General features: G+C 38.4%; 1 protein-coding gene across 1 annotated transcript; it reads left to right on the forward strand.

Moving 5' to 3' along the window:
- Positions 1-3,528: 3,528 nt before the first annotated feature.
- LOC139841918 (uncharacterized) lies at positions 3,529-22,125 on the forward strand. Its single transcript, XM_071832105.1, has 7 exons — positions 3,529-3,595; positions 5,015-5,068; positions 5,477-5,561; positions 6,174-6,309; positions 21,313-21,509; positions 21,600-21,879; positions 22,048-22,125. The coding sequence occupies exons 1-7, from the start codon at positions 3,529-3,531 to the stop codon at positions 22,123-22,125; spliced, it is 897 nt and encodes a 298-aa protein (XP_071688206.1).
- Positions 22,126-22,936: the final 811 nt, after the last annotated feature.

The following is a 22,936-nucleotide window of genomic DNA, read 5'->3' on the forward strand; positions in this document are numbered from 1 at the left end:
TACAATTAAATTAGATAAGTTTAACTGAATTATTAATGTTAAGATCTGATCAATCTAACGGCCTAGATTACTTCTTACTCTTTTTATTTTAAGAACTGTTGTAGCATAACCTAACCCTATATATATATATATATATATATATATATATATATATATATATATATATATATATATATATATATATATATATATAGTGAAAGGATCCCTAGAGAACTAGAGTATGTAGAGAACCCATAGAACTCATAGATTGAACTTCAATTTATGTGGAGATTGAGCTTCAATCTATGAAAAAAAAATACAATCTGAAAAGAAAAAAAAAACTGCAAAAAAAACAGCGAATCTGCACAGAAAAAAGTGAATCTGCAAAAAAAAAAAACTGCAAAAAAACGTCAATCTGCACGCAGATTGACTCAATCTGCACAAAAAAAAAGTCAATTCTGCATAGAAAAAAGTCGATCTGAAAAAAAAAAAAAAAACTGCAAAAAAAAAAAACGCAGATTGACTCAATCTGCATAAAAAAACTGAAAAAGTCGATCTGTAAAAAAAACTGGAAAAAATCGTCAATCTGCACGCAGATTGACTGAATTTGCAAAAAAAAAAAATCTGAACAGAAAAAAAAAATCTGCAAAAAAAATAAAATAAAAAAATATGTGAATCTACACGCAGATTTAGTGAATCTGCACGAGTTCCATGAGTTCTCTACTACCATGAGTTCTCCATGGATCCTCACCCTATATATATATATATATATATATATATATATATGGCAGGATCAATGGGGAAGTAACCAATCGGGGGAAAGCGGGGGGAAGCAAAAAAAATAAAAAATTCGTTTTTTGAAAAAATTTTGTTCACGAACATTATAAATTAGATGAAAATAAGAACATTTAGAAAAGACACTTCGTGATGAATGTTATTATTTTGGCGGAAAAACGATCGACAAAAATAACATTCAAGATAATATTGTTCGTGAAGAATGTTAACGTTTTTTTTTCATGTTTTGTGAAGTAAAATTTAGCCCGATTTAGAGTTTAGGCTTTAGGGTTTAGGGTTTGGTGTTTTGGGTTTATTCCATAAACCCAAAACACCAAACCCTAAACCTAAACTCTAAACCGTTCGTGTTAAAAACTCAATCTAAATCTTAAATCTAAACCCTAAATCTAAACCCTAAACCCTAAATTTCTAAACCCTAATATCTAAACCCTATAAACTAAACCCTAATGTCTAAAACCTCAACATACGCTCGAAAAACACGATAATTGTTATATATTACTTCTTCGAGCGTTTTTCCCGCCAAAATAATAACATTCATCACGAAGTGTCTTTTCTAAATGTTCTTATTTTCATCCAATATATAATGTTCGTGAACAAAGTTTTTTCAAAAAATGAAAAAAAAATAAAAAAATTTGCTTCCCCCCGCTTCCCCCCGATTGGTTACTTCCCTCTTGATCCTACCACTATATATATATATATATATATATATATATATATATATATATATATATATATATATATATATATATATATATATATATATATATATATATATATATATATTGGTAATTATATTATTGTTATTGTAGGTACAAGATTCATATTAATTCAACAAGTTTATATGGTAATTTAGATTAGATTTATTCACATGGTGAAATTTCACATATATGTCTGTTGTATATTACACAATGTACGTTTGTAAATATATTTTTTTTAACGGCCAGATTAGTTGGTTAGACACACTCACACGTTACGAGGAAACCCACTCTCGAATCCCCGGAGGAGAATCGATTTTATCTGTGGCCCCACGCACCCAGAAGATGATGTAGGTACCCATCAGCATTTGTGGGAAAACCTCGCCCCCCCCAAAGAATCGAACCTGCGCCAGAAGCGAGGCCTATCCCGGGAGGTGGCCATCCGGGCTAACACCGGATGGTTACGTTTGTAAATATTGCTAATCTCCGATTTCATCTTGAAGATTCATTCATTCATTTTCTGGTCGTGTATTTTTGCTCTCAAACCCTAATTTCCGATTTCTTGTTTCTGAGTGAGTTTGATACTCAATTTGTTGATCATTCTTTATTTCTGACTGTTTAGTGATTCTGTTATCAGCCACAAACCTTTACGGCTGTAATTTTGGCACTTGTAATTGAATTTGTGTTTGAATTGTTGCCATTTTGAATAAATGTATTTGAAGTATTGTTTATTATATATGTTGCTATGTTTTACGACAACAATGTGACGATGGCATGAAAATAAGTAAATATAATTGTCAATAGTTTAATTATCTGAGTGTCACAAGTATCTAAGTCTCTACATATGATGTTGTATTTGCTTCTTAGAATGGTTGTAACGTTATGTCATATAGTTGTAAAGGTACTCTAGTGGTAGGAAAGTTGTAGTAATTGCAACACTTGATCGTTGTAGTGTACCATAAATAAGAGATATGAAGTCACCAATAGGTTGCAATGACTTAAATAATGAAATAACTAGTATATGTTTATGTGTTTATTAGGAGTATAAAGTTGACCATATATGATATGATATCTATCTATTATATCTTATAATTGGGAGTTGATGCTGAGGTCATCACCTGCTTTTAAGGTTGTAACATATGCTTCAAGAGTTGTAACATGGCAACTAAGATGATGTAATCTTAAAGTATTTAACAGTTGAGCCATTTATTATTTACTTTTACTGTATAGTTTGTTGTGACAAAGCGTACACAAGAAGATATTGATCTGACACTACCGTCTCCCCCAATCACCATTCATGCATGCCTCCATTTTTTTTTATTACAGATTAAAAATTATAAAAAGGTCTAATTACCTATTCATCTTTCAAATCGCTGGGTTTCTGTATTCACTTCCCTATCATTTTCAATTTCTCTAATATTTCAGATTCAATCAGAAGGTATGATGAGATCGAGATTGGTCCATTCATTTCATTTTCTTATTTTCTTTTCCTTTTTCTTCTCCATTTTCTCTCATTTCCTTCAAAACTCCAATTGATTCAAAGTGTGATTTGGAAGGGAAGAAGTGGAATTCAATCTTTGGAGCAAGAACAAACGTCGTTCACCTCTCTTAGCTACGATTTGATACTAGTGGTAAGTCTCCTATCCGAATTTCGTTCTTGTGATTCATATTCATATTTAAGATTGTGAGTTCATAATGAAAACCCATTAGTTGTTAATGGAAGGTTAACACCTAGATTCGGGTTTATAAGTGATGAAGGCGAGTTTTGGGTTTGGTGAACAAGTTTAACTCATGTGAGACTTGCAAATGAGTGTAATCACTAGTATTCAGTGATTATTGAAGTGATGGAAGCCTTTTGTGCTCATTTAATTGACTAATTTTGAATAGAGTCAAATTAGGGTTTGTTGGGGATAATGGACCGATTATCGATTGTGTGACGTTTGTAAACTTAAATGAGTTAAGTTATGGTACAAAATTGAGTTAATGGCGTTTTGAAGTCAAAACTAGCAAATGTGAGAATTTGACTTTGTTAAGGGTCAAAATGGGGTTTTAGGCGATTATGCGGTCTAGTGGGTGTTTAATGGCTATATGTGATGTCTTTGGGTATTTTGAGAACGCGGGAACTAGTCTCGTTAGTTTTGGACCTTCGGGTAGTGTTAAAAGTGCAAAAGGGTGTATTTTGCACTTGTTGTTCATTTGGGCAGGTCGAGAGTCCAAATGAGGTTGTATTGATGATTATGTGATAAACGGAATAGGTACATTCCATTGGCGAGTTGCGGGATTTGGATTTGCACTTCATCGAGGCGTTAAGGTGAGTGGAATAATTATGCATGTATGTATATAATGTATTTATTTGTGTGGCGTGAAATGTGGGGTAGTCGCGGTGTTAAGACACAACATAATACATAGCGAGTGGGTTAGTCGCGGTGTTAAGACACCACTCCGGAAATTAATGAAATGTGGGGTAGTCGCGGTGTTAAGACACCACATAATACGTAACGAGTGGGTTAGTCGCGGTGTTAAGACACCACTCCGGAAATTAATGAAATGTGAGGTAGTCGCGGTGTTAAGACACCACATAATACATAATGAGTGGGTTAGTCGCGGTGTTAAGACACCACTCCGGGATTTAATGACATGTGGGTTAGTCGCGGTGTTAAGACACCACTTTGTCATAGAGGGTGGGTTAGTCGCGGTGTTAAGACACCACCCAGGGGTTAGTGATACGCGGTGTTAAGTACGCTAATGGATGTTGTGAACTCCGATGGTCTTTCGTGAGCACCATTCCCTTGTACGATTGGTTAACCATGGTTATGTGTTGTAGTGTTAGCATATTAAATTGTGAACTATATGCTTTTGGCGATGCTAGCTTATTGGGAATTGAGGATAATTAGTTTTGCATTGGGATTGCATGATTGTTGAATTGCTAGCTCGTATGTGGTAATTGTGTAAGTGATTGCAAGTAAGTAGATTATATATGTATATGTATAATTATTGCATTCACTAAGCTTTATGCTTACCCCTCTCGTTGTTTACCTTTTTACAGGTATTGTGATTGTGAAGCTAGCTAATTGTTAGTCTAGATGCGTAGGAGCGCTTGGGCTCGATGGGGTAGCTTTTGGATATTTGAACGCGAATTGGGGATTCGGTAGCCCCCGGGATTTATGCTGTTGGTATCGGGTTGGGTTATTGAGTATTAACCCGTATTTTTGTATGATTGGGTCATTGTTACAAATAGTTTTGTAATGCGGCATTTGTATACCAAGGGTCGTTATAAATTGTTAAACGTATCGAAATGTTATTTAATATGAACGTATGAATGGGACCTAACTTATATATAAAAAAATAGTGATACGTTTTTGGTAAAGTGATTAGGGGTCGTTACATTTTGAGATCTAAAGGCCTTAAAGTTGGAGTTTCAGCAGGTTAATAAGCGTTTATTATATCAATTTTTTTGAATTTTCTTTTAAATATTTATTTTGGTTTGACTTAGAACACTTTATAATGTCACACAATCTTTATTTGTTTTTTTTTTATTCCTATAGATGTTATTGGACGTGTAGCAAATTATTCTGAAGTACAGGATTTTCGAAACACTGGTGAACTCAAGTCCAAGTACATCAATCTTCAGCTCATTGATTTAGAGTAATATTTAACACCTTTTTAGTTTAAACCATTTTCAGAATAAATTGTGTACACATGTTCTTAAAACCATAACACACTTATACATGACCTATTTTGAGTCATTTCTAAATAGTGGCTTGCAATTGTATGCAACTTTGTGGGGTCAATTTTCCTTGGATTTCGAAAATCATATGAAAGTTTTGGATGATGATGCTTCCGTAATCTTATTGATCCACTTTGGAGTCACCAAACTGCACCAAGGTTTTTCCTTTTAACCAATAAATATATGGTTTTTTTATATGATGATCTTACTTTCAATTATTAACTTTTATGTAATCTTGTTGATTGTGTATACTAAGTTCTTTTGTGTTTAAATGCTACAGACAAACTGGCAGTTTCTACCGACTGGAAAAACACGAACGTTTTGATAGACACTGATCATCCGCAAATCATTGAGTTCAGACAACGGTACATTATTACCAAAAAAATTAACTTCATAATATTAATCAATACTTTATCTATGTTAAATTTAACATATTTCAATATAAAAAGACAAATCTTATTTTCTGTATTTATTTTTAGTTGAACCATTTTCAGAAAAAATAAGACAAATTTAGTAGATACTCAATCATTCAAGTAATCAAAAAAATAAGACAAATTTAGTAGATACTCAATCATTCAAGTAATAAATTGAAATATACAAGTTGAAAGTTTTCATTTACTTATCCTACAAAGTATATTAATAAATTTAAAAACCATTATAAGATAAATAAATCATTCTATTAGTACTCATTAAATGTTATTATTGATAAATGATCTAAAGGTAAATAATTCACTTTGTTGTACATTCAACTTTTTAATTCATAATAATAAGACTTAATGACACATAGTAGTTCCCAAAACAACTAAACCAATTTCGATTTAATGCTCAATCATTTGTTCACTCCATAAATGAGTACATTAATTGTGCATTTAAAACAAATATTCTACAACTTATTAGTAAATTTGTATTTGCATTCATCTATTGAACGTTGTTTGATACTTCAATTACAATAACTAACTTGCTTATTGTTATCGTAGCCTCACCCAAATCCATTCTTCTGAAGATTCCATTTGTTCGTTAGCTCATTCGTTGTTAATTTCTTCTGCACGTGATCCAAACTCCTTTTTAAAAAAGGCTCAGTATGTCGGTTTAGATCACTTGAACCCGTCCATGGTAATCATTTGAATGAATTTTTGTGAACCCATATTTAACCAAACTGTTGAGTCCCCAAAATAATTAAGGATTTAATTATGACAAAACAATATTTATTTGCACTAAAGTGTTATGTGCAGCCAGCACACGTTTGTTTATGTATAGTCAGCTAATATAGCTGTGTCGAGTGTTTAGTATGCTGCCTAGTCTATCAGCACAAGGTAGATATGTATTCTTCGAATCAGCACAGGATGTGCACCCAGCAAATCAAGAATATCAAGTGACTCAGCATATGAAGGACCAGTAAGTCTGGATATTAGCATACAACACAAGACAGCCATGCTCCATTACAAGCATGGTAGTTTCCCAGAGTGGTCTACATCAACGCACTATTCAACAGAAGTCGAAGACAAAGTTGAACAGAAAAGGACAGGAGTCGGCGGCTGACAAGTGACCTTACAAGACCACGTGGGAATGCAGAAGTGGAACGCATGTGCAGACATGTGTTATACTTTAATCATACCTAGGGAACACAACATTCCATTTGTTTAAATCAAATGGTAGTGCCAAACCGAATGGGTGTGTTCCAGCAAATAGCTACCTAAGAGGAAAGAAGGAAAGCACGCCTTCTGACACAATTGTCCCCACAAGTACAAAGCATCCAATGTACTAGTGGACAATAGACTAATTACACAGTTAATAGAACTACTATATATATTGTAGTATCCACTATTGTAAAAAGTAGTGGTGTGGGTTTATCTGTTAGAGTCAAAACCGTGTAATAGCTTTAGTTTATCTCTTAGCTATAATCTAGGTAATCTGTATCAACCAACTATCATTTCCGCCAAGGATAGTTGTGATTCTTTCTGATTTAATCAATAAAGAATAACAGTTGAAAATTACCTGTGACTCTATCTTATTTACTACAGAATACTAAGCGTGATTAACTGACTAGTTAATTAAGAAAAGAATTGTATTCACCCCCCCTCTACAATACTCCTGTTGTTATTAAGGGACCAACAACTGGTATCAGAGCTTCAGTCTTGATAATTAATATCTTGGATCTGAATTCTCTTATGGCTTCGTATTCAAACTCAGCTTACCTTGAGAATGGCTCGTCTAACAGACCACCTAAGTTTGATGAAGATGAGTATGAAACCTGGAAGGCAAGGTTCATGCTCCATCTTGAGTCTGTGGATTCACTCATGCCTGGAATTGCCAAAAATGGCCCTTTTGTTCCCACTGAGACAGTTGGTAGTGCACCAGCAACAGCTGACACTCCTGCCATCCCTGGCAGAGAGGTTATTCTCACTCCCTCTAGATGGGATGATGAGGATAAACGTCGAGTTGGTCTTGACCCTAAAATCAGAACCTTGTTAGCCATAACTTTTCCTAACCCACTGTTCAAACTGATCAAGGGAAAAGAAAATGCTAAGCTTATGCTTGACTACCTAGATGTCACCTATGAGGGTATGGGAGAAGTTAGGCAGAACAGGATGATTGCTCTTAAAAGAGAATATGAAATGTTCTTTGCCTATAAGAATGAAACCCTTAAGCAAACCTTCATTAGGTTTAACTCTTTGATAGCAGACCTGACCACTTTAAATGTAACCTACACTGAATTTGAACAAGTGAACAAATTCATTGATGCACTGCCATCTAAATGGAAACCTGTTACTGACCCATTAAGAACCACACAGACCCTAAAGAACTTTAACCTGTCTTCTCTCTACAGTTCCCTTTGGAATCATGAGAAGGCAGAAGCCAAGTTTGAACTTAACATGAAGGAAAACTTTAGGTCTGCCCCCACCACTTCAAAATCATCTAAAAATGATGATGCTGCTCTTATTGCTGCTGCTAAATGGAAGAAAGCTCAAAAAGCTTTACTGGTTCAAAAGTTACTGGCAGAACAAGAGTCAGCTGATAGTGTTGAGGAAAGTGGTACTGGGTCTGAAGAAAGCAGTACAGATGAAAGTGATGTAGAAGGGTTTGCTGAAGGTATGGCTCTGCTGGCTAGGCAGTTCAAAAGGTTCAATCGTAGTAGAACCAGCAAGTCATACAAATGGAGCAAGAAGCCAAATGCCAGGTACAACAGCAAGTCAGTCAAGGGTCCTAAATCTGAGTGCTTTAATTGTGGGAAGGTTGGACATTTTGCTGCTGAATGCATGTCCAAGAAACCTTCCACGTCACATGCTAACACTTTCTCAAAAGCTGATAAGTACAAAAACAAGTACAAAGCTATGAAAGCTCAGATGAAGGAAAGTGCAAAGACTGACAAGAAGGGTAAACAGCCAGAAAAGGTTCTAGTTGCTGAACATCATGACTGGGATGAAGCCAGCACGTCCTCATCTTCTGATAGTGATACTGATGATGATGGTGCTGGTTATGCTACTGGTAAAAAGCTGTGTTTGATGGCCAAAGAGGTCGAGGAGTCTGATGAGGATGATGGTAGTAGTACGTTTTTGGCTGATATGAGGGAAGCTGATCAAAACAGAGACTCTCCTCAATGGAAAACTGAAATGATGTATAAGGTTGATAATTTTCGAACTTATACTGATGATGAAAAAGCTGAAATGTTTGACTACCTAAGAATTGATTTATGCAGAAGCTGCAAACGTGAAGAGAGTTTGAAATCTAATAACAAATCTTTAAATGAAAAACTCAAAGGCAAAAATGATGAAATTAAGATCTTAAAAGATACAATTTCCAAACTTGAAAAACAAAACTTTGCTTTAGAAACTCTTCACGTTGAGGCAGCAGAAGTCAAGACCCAGCTGGACAATCTCAAAAGAGTTGTTGCTTCATGGTGCACATCTGCTCAACGCACAGCTAAATGTGTTAATGAGCAGGTGCCTGCCCAAGTTCAAGCCTTCTTTGCTGGTGACTATGCTGCTGCTGCTGCTATTGCAGAAGTTACTTTCATGGACCCGACTCTTGAAACTGATCCTGAAGCTGTCTTGCCAAATACTTTTGCCAAGATAGTTGAAGGTAAAAAGGTTGTGACAAACAAATTTGTTAGACCTACTGTGTCCCCACCACCTGCCATGAAAGAAATTTTGGAGGATGAAGTTAGAGCAAGAGAAGCCAGTAACTCAATTGATGAGACTACTGACCCCTCAAGCATCCACTACATGACTCCGAAAGAAAGACGTATTAAAAGGGAAATCACTGAAAACAATTTGAGAAAAGTTAAACCAACTGATTCCCCTTCGTGTTCGAGTTCTACCAGTGCTAAGCCAGCTGATGACCAATCTACTGGTCACCCAGTAGCTGCAGACAAGCCAGTGAAACGAAATACTGGCAAATCTAAGGCAGCAGTTAAGATACCTACTGGTTCATCAGCATCAGAAGACAAGCCAGCAACTTCCCACGCTAACTTGTCAAATGATAAAGAAAAGACAGTTCGCCATGGTCATGGTACTGGTTCCAAAAGGAAAGCTGCCCATAAGGGAAAAGCAAAAATTGACTCGACTGATGAGCTGTCTATCACTGAGATAATGACAGCCAAGCTTGACCAGCTAATTGAGGCAGTAATTAAAAGTCGACCCGATCCTACTGCCCTTATTAGATCTGTGAATGACCAGCCACAAAAGCCAAAAGTGAGAAAATGCTACAAATGTGGCAGCAAAGCTCACCTGGCTAACCAGTGTACTCAAACCCAAACCCCATCTGCTGCTTCTTCTAGCAAGCCAGTAGAAAAGAAGAAGTCATCAAAGGTGACTCCTTCAGAACCCATCCTTGGATGGGTTCCCAAAAAGAACTAATCTCTAAGTTATTGTGCAGGGCATTCAAAACAAGCAAATCTGGTATCTCGACAGTGGTTGTTCGAGACACATGACCGGAAGTAAGTCCCTGCTGATGGACTATCAGGAAAAGGATGGTCCAGTTGTTTCGTATGGAGATAATTCGTTGGGTTACACAAAGGGTTTTGGTACTTTGACAAATGGGAATGTCACGTTCTCAAATGTTGCATATGTAGTTGGGCTTAAACATAACTTACTCAGCATAAGCCAACTGACAAGCAAGAATAAGATAGTCCAATTCAGAAAGAAAATTGGTACTATTTTTGATAAGACAGGGAAGCCACTGCTGACTGCAAAACGTCATGAAAACATGTATCAAATTGACATGAACACAGCAGTCACAACAACTGATACTTGTTTCTATTCAAAGGCAGCAGACAACCTGAAGTGGTTATGGCACAAGAGACTCTCACATCTCAACTTCAAAGATATTCACAAATTATCCAGTAGAAGTTTGGTGTCTGGGCTACCCACAATGTCTTATGTGAAGGACAGATTGTGTCCTGGTTGTGAAAAGGGAAAACATCACCATGCCTCGTTCAAATCAAAGCAAATCTCATCTGTTGAGAAACCATTTCACTTACTTCATATGGATCTATTTGGTCCAGTGAATGTGGCCAGCTGTAGTGGGAAGAAGTATACACTGGTTATTGTTGATGAATACTCGAGATACACTTGGGTGTTCTTTCTAAGGCAAAAGAGTGAAGCTGCTGATGAAATCATCAATTTTATCAAAAGAATGGAGCTTTTGAATGGGCAACTGGTGAAGCAACTAAGAAGTGATCATGGTACAGAATTCAGAAATGCTACATTAGAAGAATTTTGTGCTGACAAAGGTCTTTCCCAAAATTTCTCGGCTGTGAGAACACCTCAGCAAAATGGTGTTGCAGAAAGAAGAAACAGAACTCTCATTGAAGCAGCAAGATCTATGTTGGCTGAGTCTGGGTTGAAGAATTCCTACTGGGCAGAAGCTGTGAATACTGCCTGTTTTACCCAGAATAGATCTCTTATTGTGAAAAGACATCAGAAAACTGCTTATGAAGTTCTCAAAGGAAGAAGACCCTCAATTTCATTTCTTCATGTATTTGGCACTCCCTGTTACATTCTAAATAATAGGGATCAGCTGGGCAAATTCGATGCTAAAGCTGATGAAGGTATATTCCTTGGATATTCCAACATGTCAAAGGCATATAGGGTCTACAACAAAAGAAGAGGTTGTTTTGAAGAATCCATCAATGTTACATTCGATGAAACTGCCTCTGCTTCATCTACTGATCGTGAAGATGAAGTGTTACTGTTTGAAGAGCCTACTCAGCAAGCTCTTGATGATGAAGAGCCAGCAGCACAACCCTCACCAATCCATGCTGCTGGGTTCTCTGATGATGAAATGGAACATTCTGTTCCATCTGTGTCTAAACCAATTGGACCTACTGGCTCTACTGAAGTGCTGCAACTTGAGCCTAGGTCTGCTGGTTCTGAGAGATCACAAGCTGGTACTGTTTCTACTGATATTGATCAGCAATCTTCTGTTGCTGCTCACTCATCTGAACCAGCTGATGATCAAGATGCTGTGTGTTCTACAACCAGCTCACCTGTTCATAACACCAAATGGACAAGGGAGCATCCGATTGAGCAGATTATTGGTAATCTTGCGAGTGGTGTTAAAACACGGAGGCATGCTACCAGTAACTTTTGTATGCATGTTAATTTTGTGTCTACCATTGAGCCCACGTGTCCTGAGGAAGCACTTCAAGATCCTAGCTGGGTTGGTTCAATGCAAGAAGAAATTACTCAGTTTGATAGGAACAAAGTGTGGACCTTGGTACCTGAACCTGAGGATAAGACAAAGAAGATCATTGGTACTAAGTGGGTATTTAAAAACAAGATGGATGAAGATGGTGTCGTTATCAGAAACAAAGCAAGATTGGTTGCTCAAGGGTTTAGACAGGAAGAAGGATTGGATTATGGGGAAACTTATGCACCAGTGGCTAGGATGGAAGCTATCAGATTGTTCTTAGCATATGCTGCTAGGATGAACTTTAGAGTATTTCAGATGGATGTTAAATCTGCATTTCTGAATGGGAAGCTGCAAGAAGAAGTTTATGTCAAACAGCCTCCTGGTTTTGTAAGCAGTAAATATCCAGACCATGTCTACAAGCTAGACAAAGCTCTTTATGGCCTTAAACAGGCTCCAAGAGCATGGTATGAGACACTTCATGTGTATCTCACTGGTATAGGTTTTAAAGTTGGAACAATTGATACCACTCTATTCTCAAAAGAGATAGATGGTGATCTCTTGTTGGTACAGATATATGTGGATGATATTATTTATGGTTCTAAAAATGAAAAACATTGTCAAGATTTTTCAAAACGTATGTCAAAGGCATATGAAATGAGTTTACAAAGAGATCTGCAATACTTTTTAGGATTGCAGATCAAACAACTTGATGATGGAATATTCATAAGTCAAGATAAATATATCAAAGATATGTTAAAGAAATTTGGTCTGACCTGTTTAAAAGACATAGGGACTCCAATGGCAGCATCCATTAAAATAGATGCTGATCCAAATGGTGAACCAGTCAATATCACTGAATATAGAGGTATGATTGGATCCCTACTTTATCTCACAGCCAGCAGACCAGATATTATGTTCGCCACATGTCTCTGTGCCAGATATCAAGCTGATCCTAAAGAGTCACACTTGCTGGCAGTAAAAAGAATATTCAGATACCTAAAAGGTACTGCTAAACGTGGTCTTTGGTATCCCAAAGACCAGGATTTTGAACTAATTGGGTATTCAGATGCTGACTTTGCAGGGTGTAAAATAGACAGGAAAAGTACTACTGGTGGGTGCCAGTTACTGGGTAGTAGGCTAGTCAGCTGGACAAGCAAAAAGCAAAATACTGTGTCCACATCCACTGCTGAAGCAGAATATGTCTCTGCTGGTAGTTGTACTGCTCAAGTACTGTGGATGCAAAGCCAGCTAAAGGACTATGGTGTTCATGTTACAAAAACTCCAATCTACTGTGACAACACCAGTGCAATTGCTATCACCAACAATCCTGTGATGCACTCAAGGACTAAGCACATCGATGTTCGGTATCATTTCATAAGGGATCATGTTCAAAAGGGGGATGTTGAGTTACATTTTATTTCTACAGACCAGCAATTAGCAGACCTATTTACAAAGCCATTAGATGAGAAACGTTTTAACTATCTCATCTCTGAGCTGGGTATGCTTGAGCTTTAAATAAAAGACAACTTTTGTTGGTGTGCTGGCTCTACAACGTGTAGGGCAAACCAGTAAGTCACATTTATTTACTTACTGCCTACATGTCAAACAACCAGCACAGCAAGGTCTTTTATATTTTGGTTACTTAAATGTTTTAAATGAAATAATAAATAGCTCTCCAAATTTAACGATTCCTTAAAACTGGAAACTCATTTACTTCCAATGATTTAAATTAAATTCATGACATATTAAATGTAACAAAAGTATTTTGTATTTAATACAAAAAATTATTTTTGAGGTTTTAAATCAATTTGTTTGAAATAAAATCTGATGCATTTAATGCTGTATGGGAGTAATGAGTGTTTAAGCCGTATAAATGTCATGTCAACCGTCTGTCTCCCTTTGAAAACGTGCCAGTCTGTCACATCTGCCCACGCGCCTGCAGATGACAGTAATCTTCTCTCTCCTTCACTTTTTCACCCACTCACAACGGATAAAAGTGTGTTTCATCTTACAAAATAACCTTCGGTTATTCATTTTTCAAAATACACACACTTTTACTCTCAAAATCTTTTCAATCTTCAAATCTTCATCCTACACTCATCAATGGCAGAACAACAACAGCAATCACCACGTGCTGCAAGCCAGCAAGAGGAACAACAGCAACAACAACCTCAATCAATCGAACCACAACAGCAACCACAACCTGCCCCACAACCGGCACCGGCACCGGAGGAACCGGTGGTTCAAGAACACGTCGTTCAAGGACCACTGTTCAATCTCCACCCCAACCTGATTAGGGCTCCCAATGCACCTGATCACTCCCTGATTCGCCTATCTAGAGGCAATGCTGCACATGCCCTCTCTATTCCCAAATCGAAGGTTAACAAAGGGTATGAGGCCCTCATCGAATACATCCGTCAATCACCTCTGGCAAGAGCCATCACCGGTGTACCTTCCCGATTCTATGCTGCCTGTTTGGCACGATTTTGGTATACTGCCACTGTTGCCACCACTCCCGGCAACGTTCCATGTATTCGTGGCATGGTGACTGAAACCCTAAATTGCTCTGTCACCGTCGAAGCTATTAGACGTGCTCTTCAATTGCCCGGTGGACCATTTGTTGCTTCACCTACTAGTGACGAATTAAGAAGGGAGGTGTTGGAGACCATTGGGTTTGCTGGACCAGTGGCACATACACCGTTGAGAAAGCATATGCCACCTCTGTGGTACTACTTCTTTGGGTTGATGACTCAGTGCATGAGTCAAAAGTCAGGAAGCTTTGACCAATGCTCAGATTTTGAGCTCAAGCTTGGTCATGGGTTGTTGTTCAACAGGAACATCGATTACGCCCTTGAAATTTATTTGAGGCTAAGGGAAATGGTGACTGCTAGAGTAAGAACCAACTTGATTCCATTTCCACGATTCTTAAGCCTGGTATTTGAAAGTGAACTGGGTGAAGCTTATCAGCAAATTGCTGATCAATCATTTGAGGTCCCAGTAAAACAAGGGGGTATGCCAAAGGATGTACCTGCTGCTCCATATGCTGAGTTGACACCAGCAATGAACGAGTATCTTGCTGCTCGTCGTGGAGCCACCCAATCGACTGCCTCTGGTTCTGCACCAGCTGAGGGGGAGGGTCCTCAGCGAAAGCCAGCAATACAGCCACCGTCTCATATACTGGTAAAGCAGTAGTTGTATTAGAATCTAGTGCTCTCTTATCATAAAGAACAGCCCTAGTCTTATATACTGACTACCCATTTCTAGTGTTGGAATCCGTTGCTCATCTATTTCTTGGTAACAGGCAAACCTAAGCGTGCTAAAGCTGGCTCCAAGCGAACCACAGGGGAGATTGCACCAGTCTCAGCTGCTGCTCCTGCAAAGGATGTAGCTATGGAACCTGGTGCGTTTCTAGACCAAACAGCAGAACAATCTAACTTAATTGAAATATTTTTAACTGCTGACTTGAAAAATGTTGAGGGAGTTAACGGTATAACCCTGGCTCCCAAGCTGACTGGTTTTAAAACTTGTGTCAAGAAGAGTAGCAACCCATACTCGTCTAACCAGGCACTTCCACATTTTTCTGAAATGAACTTATTGCAATACTCTCTGCTGACAGTACAACCAGCAGAGAACATAACTGACCCCCAAAGCAGGCTTGAGCTGGGTCTTCATCGTGTTGAACCAGCTCAGGTGACTGCACAGCCAGTATGTTACTCGGATACTGTTAAGAGTCGCACTCCTACATCATTACCAGCCAGATCTCTTACACTATCTGGGTCAACATGTGTTGCCAATGAGTCAGCAGAGTCACCGCTGTACTTACAGACACCTTCTTCTGTCTCATTCGAAGGGCTGACCAAATCAAAAGTCTGTCCCCAGAGACCAAAAACAGATGCAATTGTTGAGTCAAATTTATTTGGTTCTACAGTTGCTAACATAACTTGTTCTATTGTTTCAGTTCTTAGCAGGGTAGATGAACAGGCAGAGGGGGAGCAAAATAAAGATGTTGTTATTCCTACTGGTGATATTGCTGCCTCTGCTACTGGTGTTGGTGCCACTGATTCTGTTACTGGTGGTGCTGATGCTAGTACTGTTGATTCTGCTGCTGCTGGTGTGGAAGATGTTATCATGGAAGAACCTCCTGTTCTTGAGAAGGTTATTGACAATATTGTCAAGGATGTTCTTCTTGATGAACCTGTCACCCAGCCAAGAATGGACCCTGCATTAATGCCTGATGAGCCTGCTGATTCTTCTGATTCTTCTTCTATGGAACGTCAAGTTCTTACAGAATCGGCAGTTCGTCATCCTACTGGTCCGATTTTGGTTGCTACTGAGCCAACCGCTGAGGTTGCTGATGTTAAGGATGCTGGTACCTCTGCTGACACAACGATTGATTCGACTAAGGCTTCTGTTACTGAGGAAACAAAGCCATATGTTGTGCAGGTACCAGATCCAGATGAAGTTGTTCCTAACTTCATTTTCAAGGGAGCTTCGATTTCTCCCAAGATTGCTATGCTGGTCGATCAGCTGACCCTTGATCCCGAATCTGCGATAGTCTCAGCCAGCAGATTACCTCGTGAAGAGATGGTTGAGCTATTATCTCAGCTTGATCGACCAGCTAGAGAAGAAATTTATGAGAGGATAGCCCTGCTGGAGCAAATCAATGAACAGCCTTACTATCATGTTTTTGGTATGGCTCCAGCTGCTTCGCCATTTCCTGGTACATGGAGGCCTCTCAAGTTTGTCATCGATCCTGCTACTGGTAAGTGTGTTATGCAAAATGTCCCTGATTCGCCAGTACCTTCTTCTTCCTCAGCTTCTCCCTCCTCATCTTCTTCTGATGAGGATGCTGATGAAGGTACTGGTAAGGGCGAACCAGTCACTCATGATAACGTGACTGGTTCCAAAGACAAACCAGTGGATCTTACTGATGACAATGCTGATAGTAATGCTGACAAGGATATCAGTGGTTCTAAGCCTTCGGGCGAAGGTAAAAACGATGGTGATCATGATGATGAGTCAGCTCCTGACCTTCCATCTCCACCACCCCACGGTGATACTCCTCTGTTAGCTTGTGCTGACCAACCTTCAACCTCTGCATACTTAAAGTTCAATGCAGATGAGGTTGCTGATATTTCCACCTTTGCTGTCTATAAGACACTGCAAGGGATCACACCAAATTTGGAGGAAACTATCCGCAGAGCTATTGTTGATAGTGTTTCTGCTGCTGTCAGATCTGCTGGAGAGGCTGTTACAACTCCTATTGATCTTAAACTCCAGCAGCTGTGTGCTTTTGCTGATGTGGCAGTCGAAGCTATCACAAAGCACCATGAAGATGAAGAGGAGCTTCAAAGGCGAATCATCTCTCACAATGAATACTGTGAAAATATCACCCGACTCCAAGCTGATTTGGATGCTGCTAACCGCAGAAATACTTTCTTAAATGAGGAGAACAGGGTGTTACACGAGAGATTGGAATCGCAGGAAGCTCAAATGGCTAACATGATTCCTGCTGCTGCCTATGTTCAGATGGTTGAAAACATGCAACGAATGGCTGCTTTGCAAGGTGATGTTCGGGCCATCGTTGAACAAATGGCTATGGGTGTAGCAAGGAATGAAGTTAGATCCTCCAATCTTCTGCTACGACAATTTGGTGTGGATCCTGGTGCCCATCTTACTCCAGAGGTTGCTGAGTGGAACAATTTTGCCTTCTCTGCTCCTCAGTCAGACAGTGATCTTGATGCTACTGTCTCCCCTTCTATTCACCTTACTGCCCGTGCTGATGACAAAAAGGGGGAGAAAAAGTCTCAAAAGAAATCTAAAAAGAGAAAACAGTCTGAGGGGGAGCATGAACATGAAAAGGCTCCTAAACAACCCAGGAGAGATGGAGATGGTGATGGTGATGGTCAAGACACTGGCCCTAAGCCCAGCAACGCTCATACTGAAGCTGGTGGTGCACAGGCAACTGGTGGTACTCAACCCAGTGTGTCTGCCACACCAGTGGATGATATTGGTTCTGGCAGTAAGCCCAGTGATGTTTCTGATATGGCTGTAGCTGAAGCTTTTGTGATGTCTCAATCTATTGAACGTAAAATGAAGAGGAAGTTAGAGAGACATCAAAAGCGACAGCAGGAACTAGATGATGCCTTCAATGCCAAGTTTGAGGCCTTTGCTGATCTTAAACGTCGTAAGATTATGCACAGAAGATGGCTGAGTCCAAAAGCATTGGAAGTCGATGATGACCTGACTGCCTTTGATAAACACAGAAAAGAGGCAAGAAAAAGAAATGCCAAGTTCATGGTCAAATTCGACAAACAGAAGGCAAAGCTGTATGCACAGAGAGCAGAAAGAATCAGGAACATGACTCCTGCTGAGATGAAGGATTACCTTGATTCTACTGCGTCAACTGGTGGAGTTAGAGCTGATATTTTCATGAAATGGGTTGATGCTATGTTAGAACCCAGCTCTACTCCTCAACCAGCATCTGCTGCTCAGCCAGCTACACATCAAACACAGCCAGCAGAAACAATCATCCTTAATGATGATGATGCTATTAGACAGGGGGAGCATCTTGCTATTGTTCCTTACCTGCCTCCTATTCAACCAGTACCAACACAAGAACCATCAGCTGAACCCATGCCTATTGACAAATACAGGGTGAAATCTGCTCCTAGGGACAATCAGCCCCTGAGGAAAGGACCCCTATTCGAGGCAGCTGATGAAGGTACTGATGTGGTTGAGCCAGCTGATACTAATCAGTCAGCTGGCATTGAAGACACAGCAAGGAGTGCTGTGATAGAAGACCCAGCCAGAAGTGTGCTGCTGGGTAGTACAAGTGTTGAAGACCCAGCAAAGTCGGTTGAGCTGGGTGCTAAACAAGTAGGTGATGAAACGGTTGATCCTGCTCACTTCACAGTCTGGGGAAGAGACGGCCAAACATTTGTTCTATCTCCTCTTCCTCCCCAGATTCAAGTTTACTTTGACAGAACACAGGATAACTGGGTCAATCAGCATCCAGTTAGTTCATCTGGCAGCTATGAATCATCTATGTATCCTCCATCTTCCCCAAGGGTTCATGACAAACATATCACTTGGGAAGATGACTCAGTAACCCATGGTGAGCCAAACATCAGAAAAATGAATCCAGATGAAAGAGATGCCTACAGACTTCAGATCACTGTTCCAGAGTTGCTTGAACAAAGACAAATTGAACTTAATGAAAGAATTCGTCAAGTCAGGCTGCTGCATCACCCTCTTGATCAGCCACACTATATTGCTGCACTAAACTTTGGCGTTGACATTAGGGTGTACTTGAATAACAGTGGTCTCAGGCTCTCCACTACTGATGAAAGAATTCATTTTGAAGATGCTCTCCAGATGGGTATGGATATAAGGGAGTATTGTGCTGCCCTTAGTACTGAAGAGGGTAGAAAGATGGTTGAAGCAGTAAGATCCCTGAACATTTCATATGATGATTATCTGATGGGTTTAGCTGCTGAAAGGGAAGCCAGAGAAGCTGCTGATGCTGAACTTGCTGAACGTTCAAGGCTTCAGGATATTGAAGACAGATTGGCTGCTGACAGAAAGCAACAGGCTGAGTCCCTCAAACTAGCCAGAGCCATTGTCAAAGAACAGGATAAGGTTTTTGATAAGATAGAAACTGCTAAGGAAGTACCTACCACTGCTCCTGTAGTACCTGATCACAATATTGAGTTTCCTGATACTTACTATAAGAGCAGGTATGGTAATGTGATGAATAGAAGATCTAATCCCTGCAGAATTATCAAGGTAAACAGGGGGACAAAAAGGGCTTTTAATGTTGTCAGGGAGAACAATGTTCAAGAAAGGATTAGTTTTGATGACTTGAGAACTCTTGGATTCAGTGAATGGATAGAAATCTTGGAGTATTTCATTGGTAAAGGTGAGAGTGCTATCAAGAGTGCTCTTAAGACTGAACTCCAACAGCTGTTCAAGAAGGCAACTAAGTTTGGGAATGCACCAGTAGTTGATGTTGATGAATTTCTTGCTCAAAAGCCTAAAAGGAAGCAACCTACTGGTGAAGGACCAACTGGGAGTAGCCGAATTGTTCTACCTCCTTCCATCCCTGTTTTTGACCCTGCTGAATTACCTCTCCTGTTCCCTGAAGCCTGGAAGATTAAACAAGAGGAGCTATCTGATGAAGAAAGAGAAAGAGAAAGGGATAAAGATAGATAGTCTCCTATGTGCTCAACTTGTATCTTTGTAATTTACCTTTTATTTTTGAATTATCTTGTAATTATTGTATATATCTGTTGTAATGTAAGTAAAGTGAGTTATTCTTCAAAATCATATCAAATTATAAGATATAGATAACTCATCAAAAGATCCCAAAACAAACTTAAAGGGACGAATTTACTGTCTACTCTCTCTAGGTCCCTAATTGCTGGCTTTAGTGTTTTCTCTTCAAGTCATAGGTTTTGTCATCATCAAATAGGGGGAGATTGTTGAGTCCCCAAAATAATTAAGGATTTAATTATGACAAAACAATATTTATTTGCACTAAAGTGTTATGTGCAGCCAGCACACGTTTGTTTATGTATAGTCAGCTAATATAGCTGTGTCGAGTGTTTAGTATGCTGCCTAGTCTATCAGCACAAGGTAGATATGTATTCTTCGAATCAGCACAGGATGTGCACCCAGCAAATCAAGAATATCAAGTGACTCAGCATATGAAGGACCAGTAAGTCTGGATATTAGCATACAACACAAGACAGCCATGCTCCATTACAAGCATGGTAGTTTCCCAGAGTGGTCTACATCAACGCACTATTCAACAGAAGTCGAAGACAAAGTTGAACAGAAAAGGACAGGAGTCGGCGGCTGACAAGTGACCTTACAAGACCACGTGGGAATGCAGAAGTGGAACGCATGTGCAGACATGTGTTATACTTTAATCATACCTAGGGAACACAACATTCCATTTGTTTAAATCAAATGGTAGTGCCAAACCGAATGGGTGTGTTCCAGCAAATAGCTACCTAAGAGGAAAGAAGGAAAGCACGCCTTTTGACACAATTGTCCCCACAAGTACAAAGCATCCAATGTACTAGTGGACAATAGACTAATTACACAGTTAATAGAACTACTATATATATTGTAGTATCCACTATTGTAAAAAGTAGTGGTGTGGGTTTATCTGTTAGAGTCAAAACCGTGTAATAGCTTTAGTTTATCTCTTAGCTATAATCTAGGTAATCTGTATCAACCAACTATCATTTCCGCCAAGGATAGTTGTGATTCTTTCTGATTTAATCAATAAAGAATAACAGTTGAAAATTACCTGTGACTCTATCTTATTTACTACAGAATACTAAGCGTGATTAACTGACTAGTTAATTAAGAAAAGAATTGTATTCACCCCCCCTCTACAATACTCCTGTTGTTATTAAGGGACCAACACAAACATATATCCAATTTTCAACTTTGTTGTTAAAATTATTGTAGGAAGGCATTTATATTATTCAGGCCATAATCAATACCATTCTTCCCGACGACACTTGGTACTACATTGCCTGCAAGAAGTGTAAAAATAGTGCTAAACCTGTTATCCTCAACTGTGATCTTACCTTGGACGTTGATCAACTTTTAAATTTGGAACAGAAGTGTTACGGTTGTATCAATAAGTCGGACGTGGTAGTGAGGTGAATTACAAAACATTCTAAATAGATTTGCAAAATATCAGTTTATCTCTTTAATCATACTTTGTTTGTCTTTAAATTTTTACATAACAGGTTTAAAGTGCCGATTAGTGTAGAAAATCAAACCAGCACAGTGTCTTTCACTGTTTTTGAATCTGTGGTGAAGAAGTTCGTTACCCAATCGGCTTATGAGTTAATGAATTCGTTGTCTGAAGATGATGATTATCCTGAAGAGCCAGAACTTCTTTTACAAAAGACCCTTTTGTTTAAGATAGATGTTGGTGCTTATAACAAAGAACGTGGAATTCGAAACTACACTGTTAAAGATGCGACCGATGACCCAACATGTTTCGAACTCTATGAGAGTTTCAAGGTAACATTTAATACTGTTACATGATTTTGTACCTTGATTCAATATATAAGTTGTTTTATACGCACTCATTGTCTTTTATTTTTTTGGTATTGTTATTCATTTTAACTTGCTGTTTGTGTGATGTCTAAAATATCAATAGTTTCTTAACCTATCTTTAATATCACTAAGGTCGATCAACAAGTGGTTTTTGAAGATGTTGAGATTGAAGAATCATCTGAGAAACTTACTTCATTTGAGAATGTATGAATACATTATATAATACTCAGTTCTAAATTTTTTTCATATCATGGTCATTTTTAATAATTATTATTTTGATAACAACTTATAATTTACTTTTGTAGTGTGCCTCTAATGCTTCTAGAAATCAGACTGTTGATCTCAGTCATGATACCTGTTTCAGCCTACCTCTCAAAAAAATCTAACAAGAAGGAATCAAATCTCCACCATCTGTTAAGTCTTCAATAACCAAGGTTAAATTCTCTAATCGTTCAAAACGTTTACTCTCATCCGATTCATGATTTAAACAACATACATTTGTTAACAGTTATTTTTGGTTTTCTTCTATGGAATTCCAATGGCATGTAAACTATATATTTATGTTTTCCCTGCACTATTTCTCCTCCATATCCACCTTGATATGGATAACAATCTAATTTATTTTCTATAAATTCTATTGTGTTTTGTGTTGATGTTTTTTGTGTTGAGGTTTTTATTAGGATTTACCTCTTTTTATAAACGTAACACACTATCATTTTAATTAAAATGTGACCTTCCCTTTTCCTTTATAAAATTAAATTTAGAAGAAAATTAAAGTTATAAATTTTCAAGCATTTATTGTTGTACATACGTGTTAACCTACCAACTCGATTCAGTAGCCCCCAAAATCTACAATTCAACCCTTACTTCTCAGAAAGCAACTTGCATTTTTCAAATACGTAAACATCAACTTCATTTTCCATACTTTTTTTACTTTTTTCAAATAATACAAAAATCGATCAACTTTCAAAGAATATTCTAGATGTTCTTCCTAATGACATAGTTGGTGAAATATTGTCAA

This window comes from Rutidosis leptorrhynchoides, chromosome 4, assembly GCF_046630445.1.
Source record: "Rutidosis leptorrhynchoides isolate AG116_Rl617_1_P2 chromosome 4, CSIRO_AGI_Rlap_v1, whole genome shotgun sequence".
Taxonomy (NCBI): Eukaryota; Viridiplantae; Streptophyta; class Magnoliopsida; order Asterales; family Asteraceae; genus Rutidosis; species Rutidosis leptorrhynchoides.

What these genes read in the sequence shown, in the direction of transcription:
- LOC139841918 (XM_071832105.1), top strand. Translation starts at nt 3,529, where the DNA reads ATGCGGTCTAGTGGGTGTTTAATGGCTATATGTGATGTCTTTGGGTAT. An exon ending in AAGTCGGACGTGGTAGTGAG is followed by an intron (nt 21,510 to 21,599) that starts GTGAATTACAAA and finishes TTTACATAACAG; the next exon opens with GTTTAAAGTGCCGATTAGTG. An exon ending in AACTCTATGAGAGTTTCAAG is followed by an intron (nt 21,880 to 22,047) that starts GTAACATTTAAT and finishes AATATCACTAAG; the next exon opens with GTCGATCAACAAGTGGTTTT.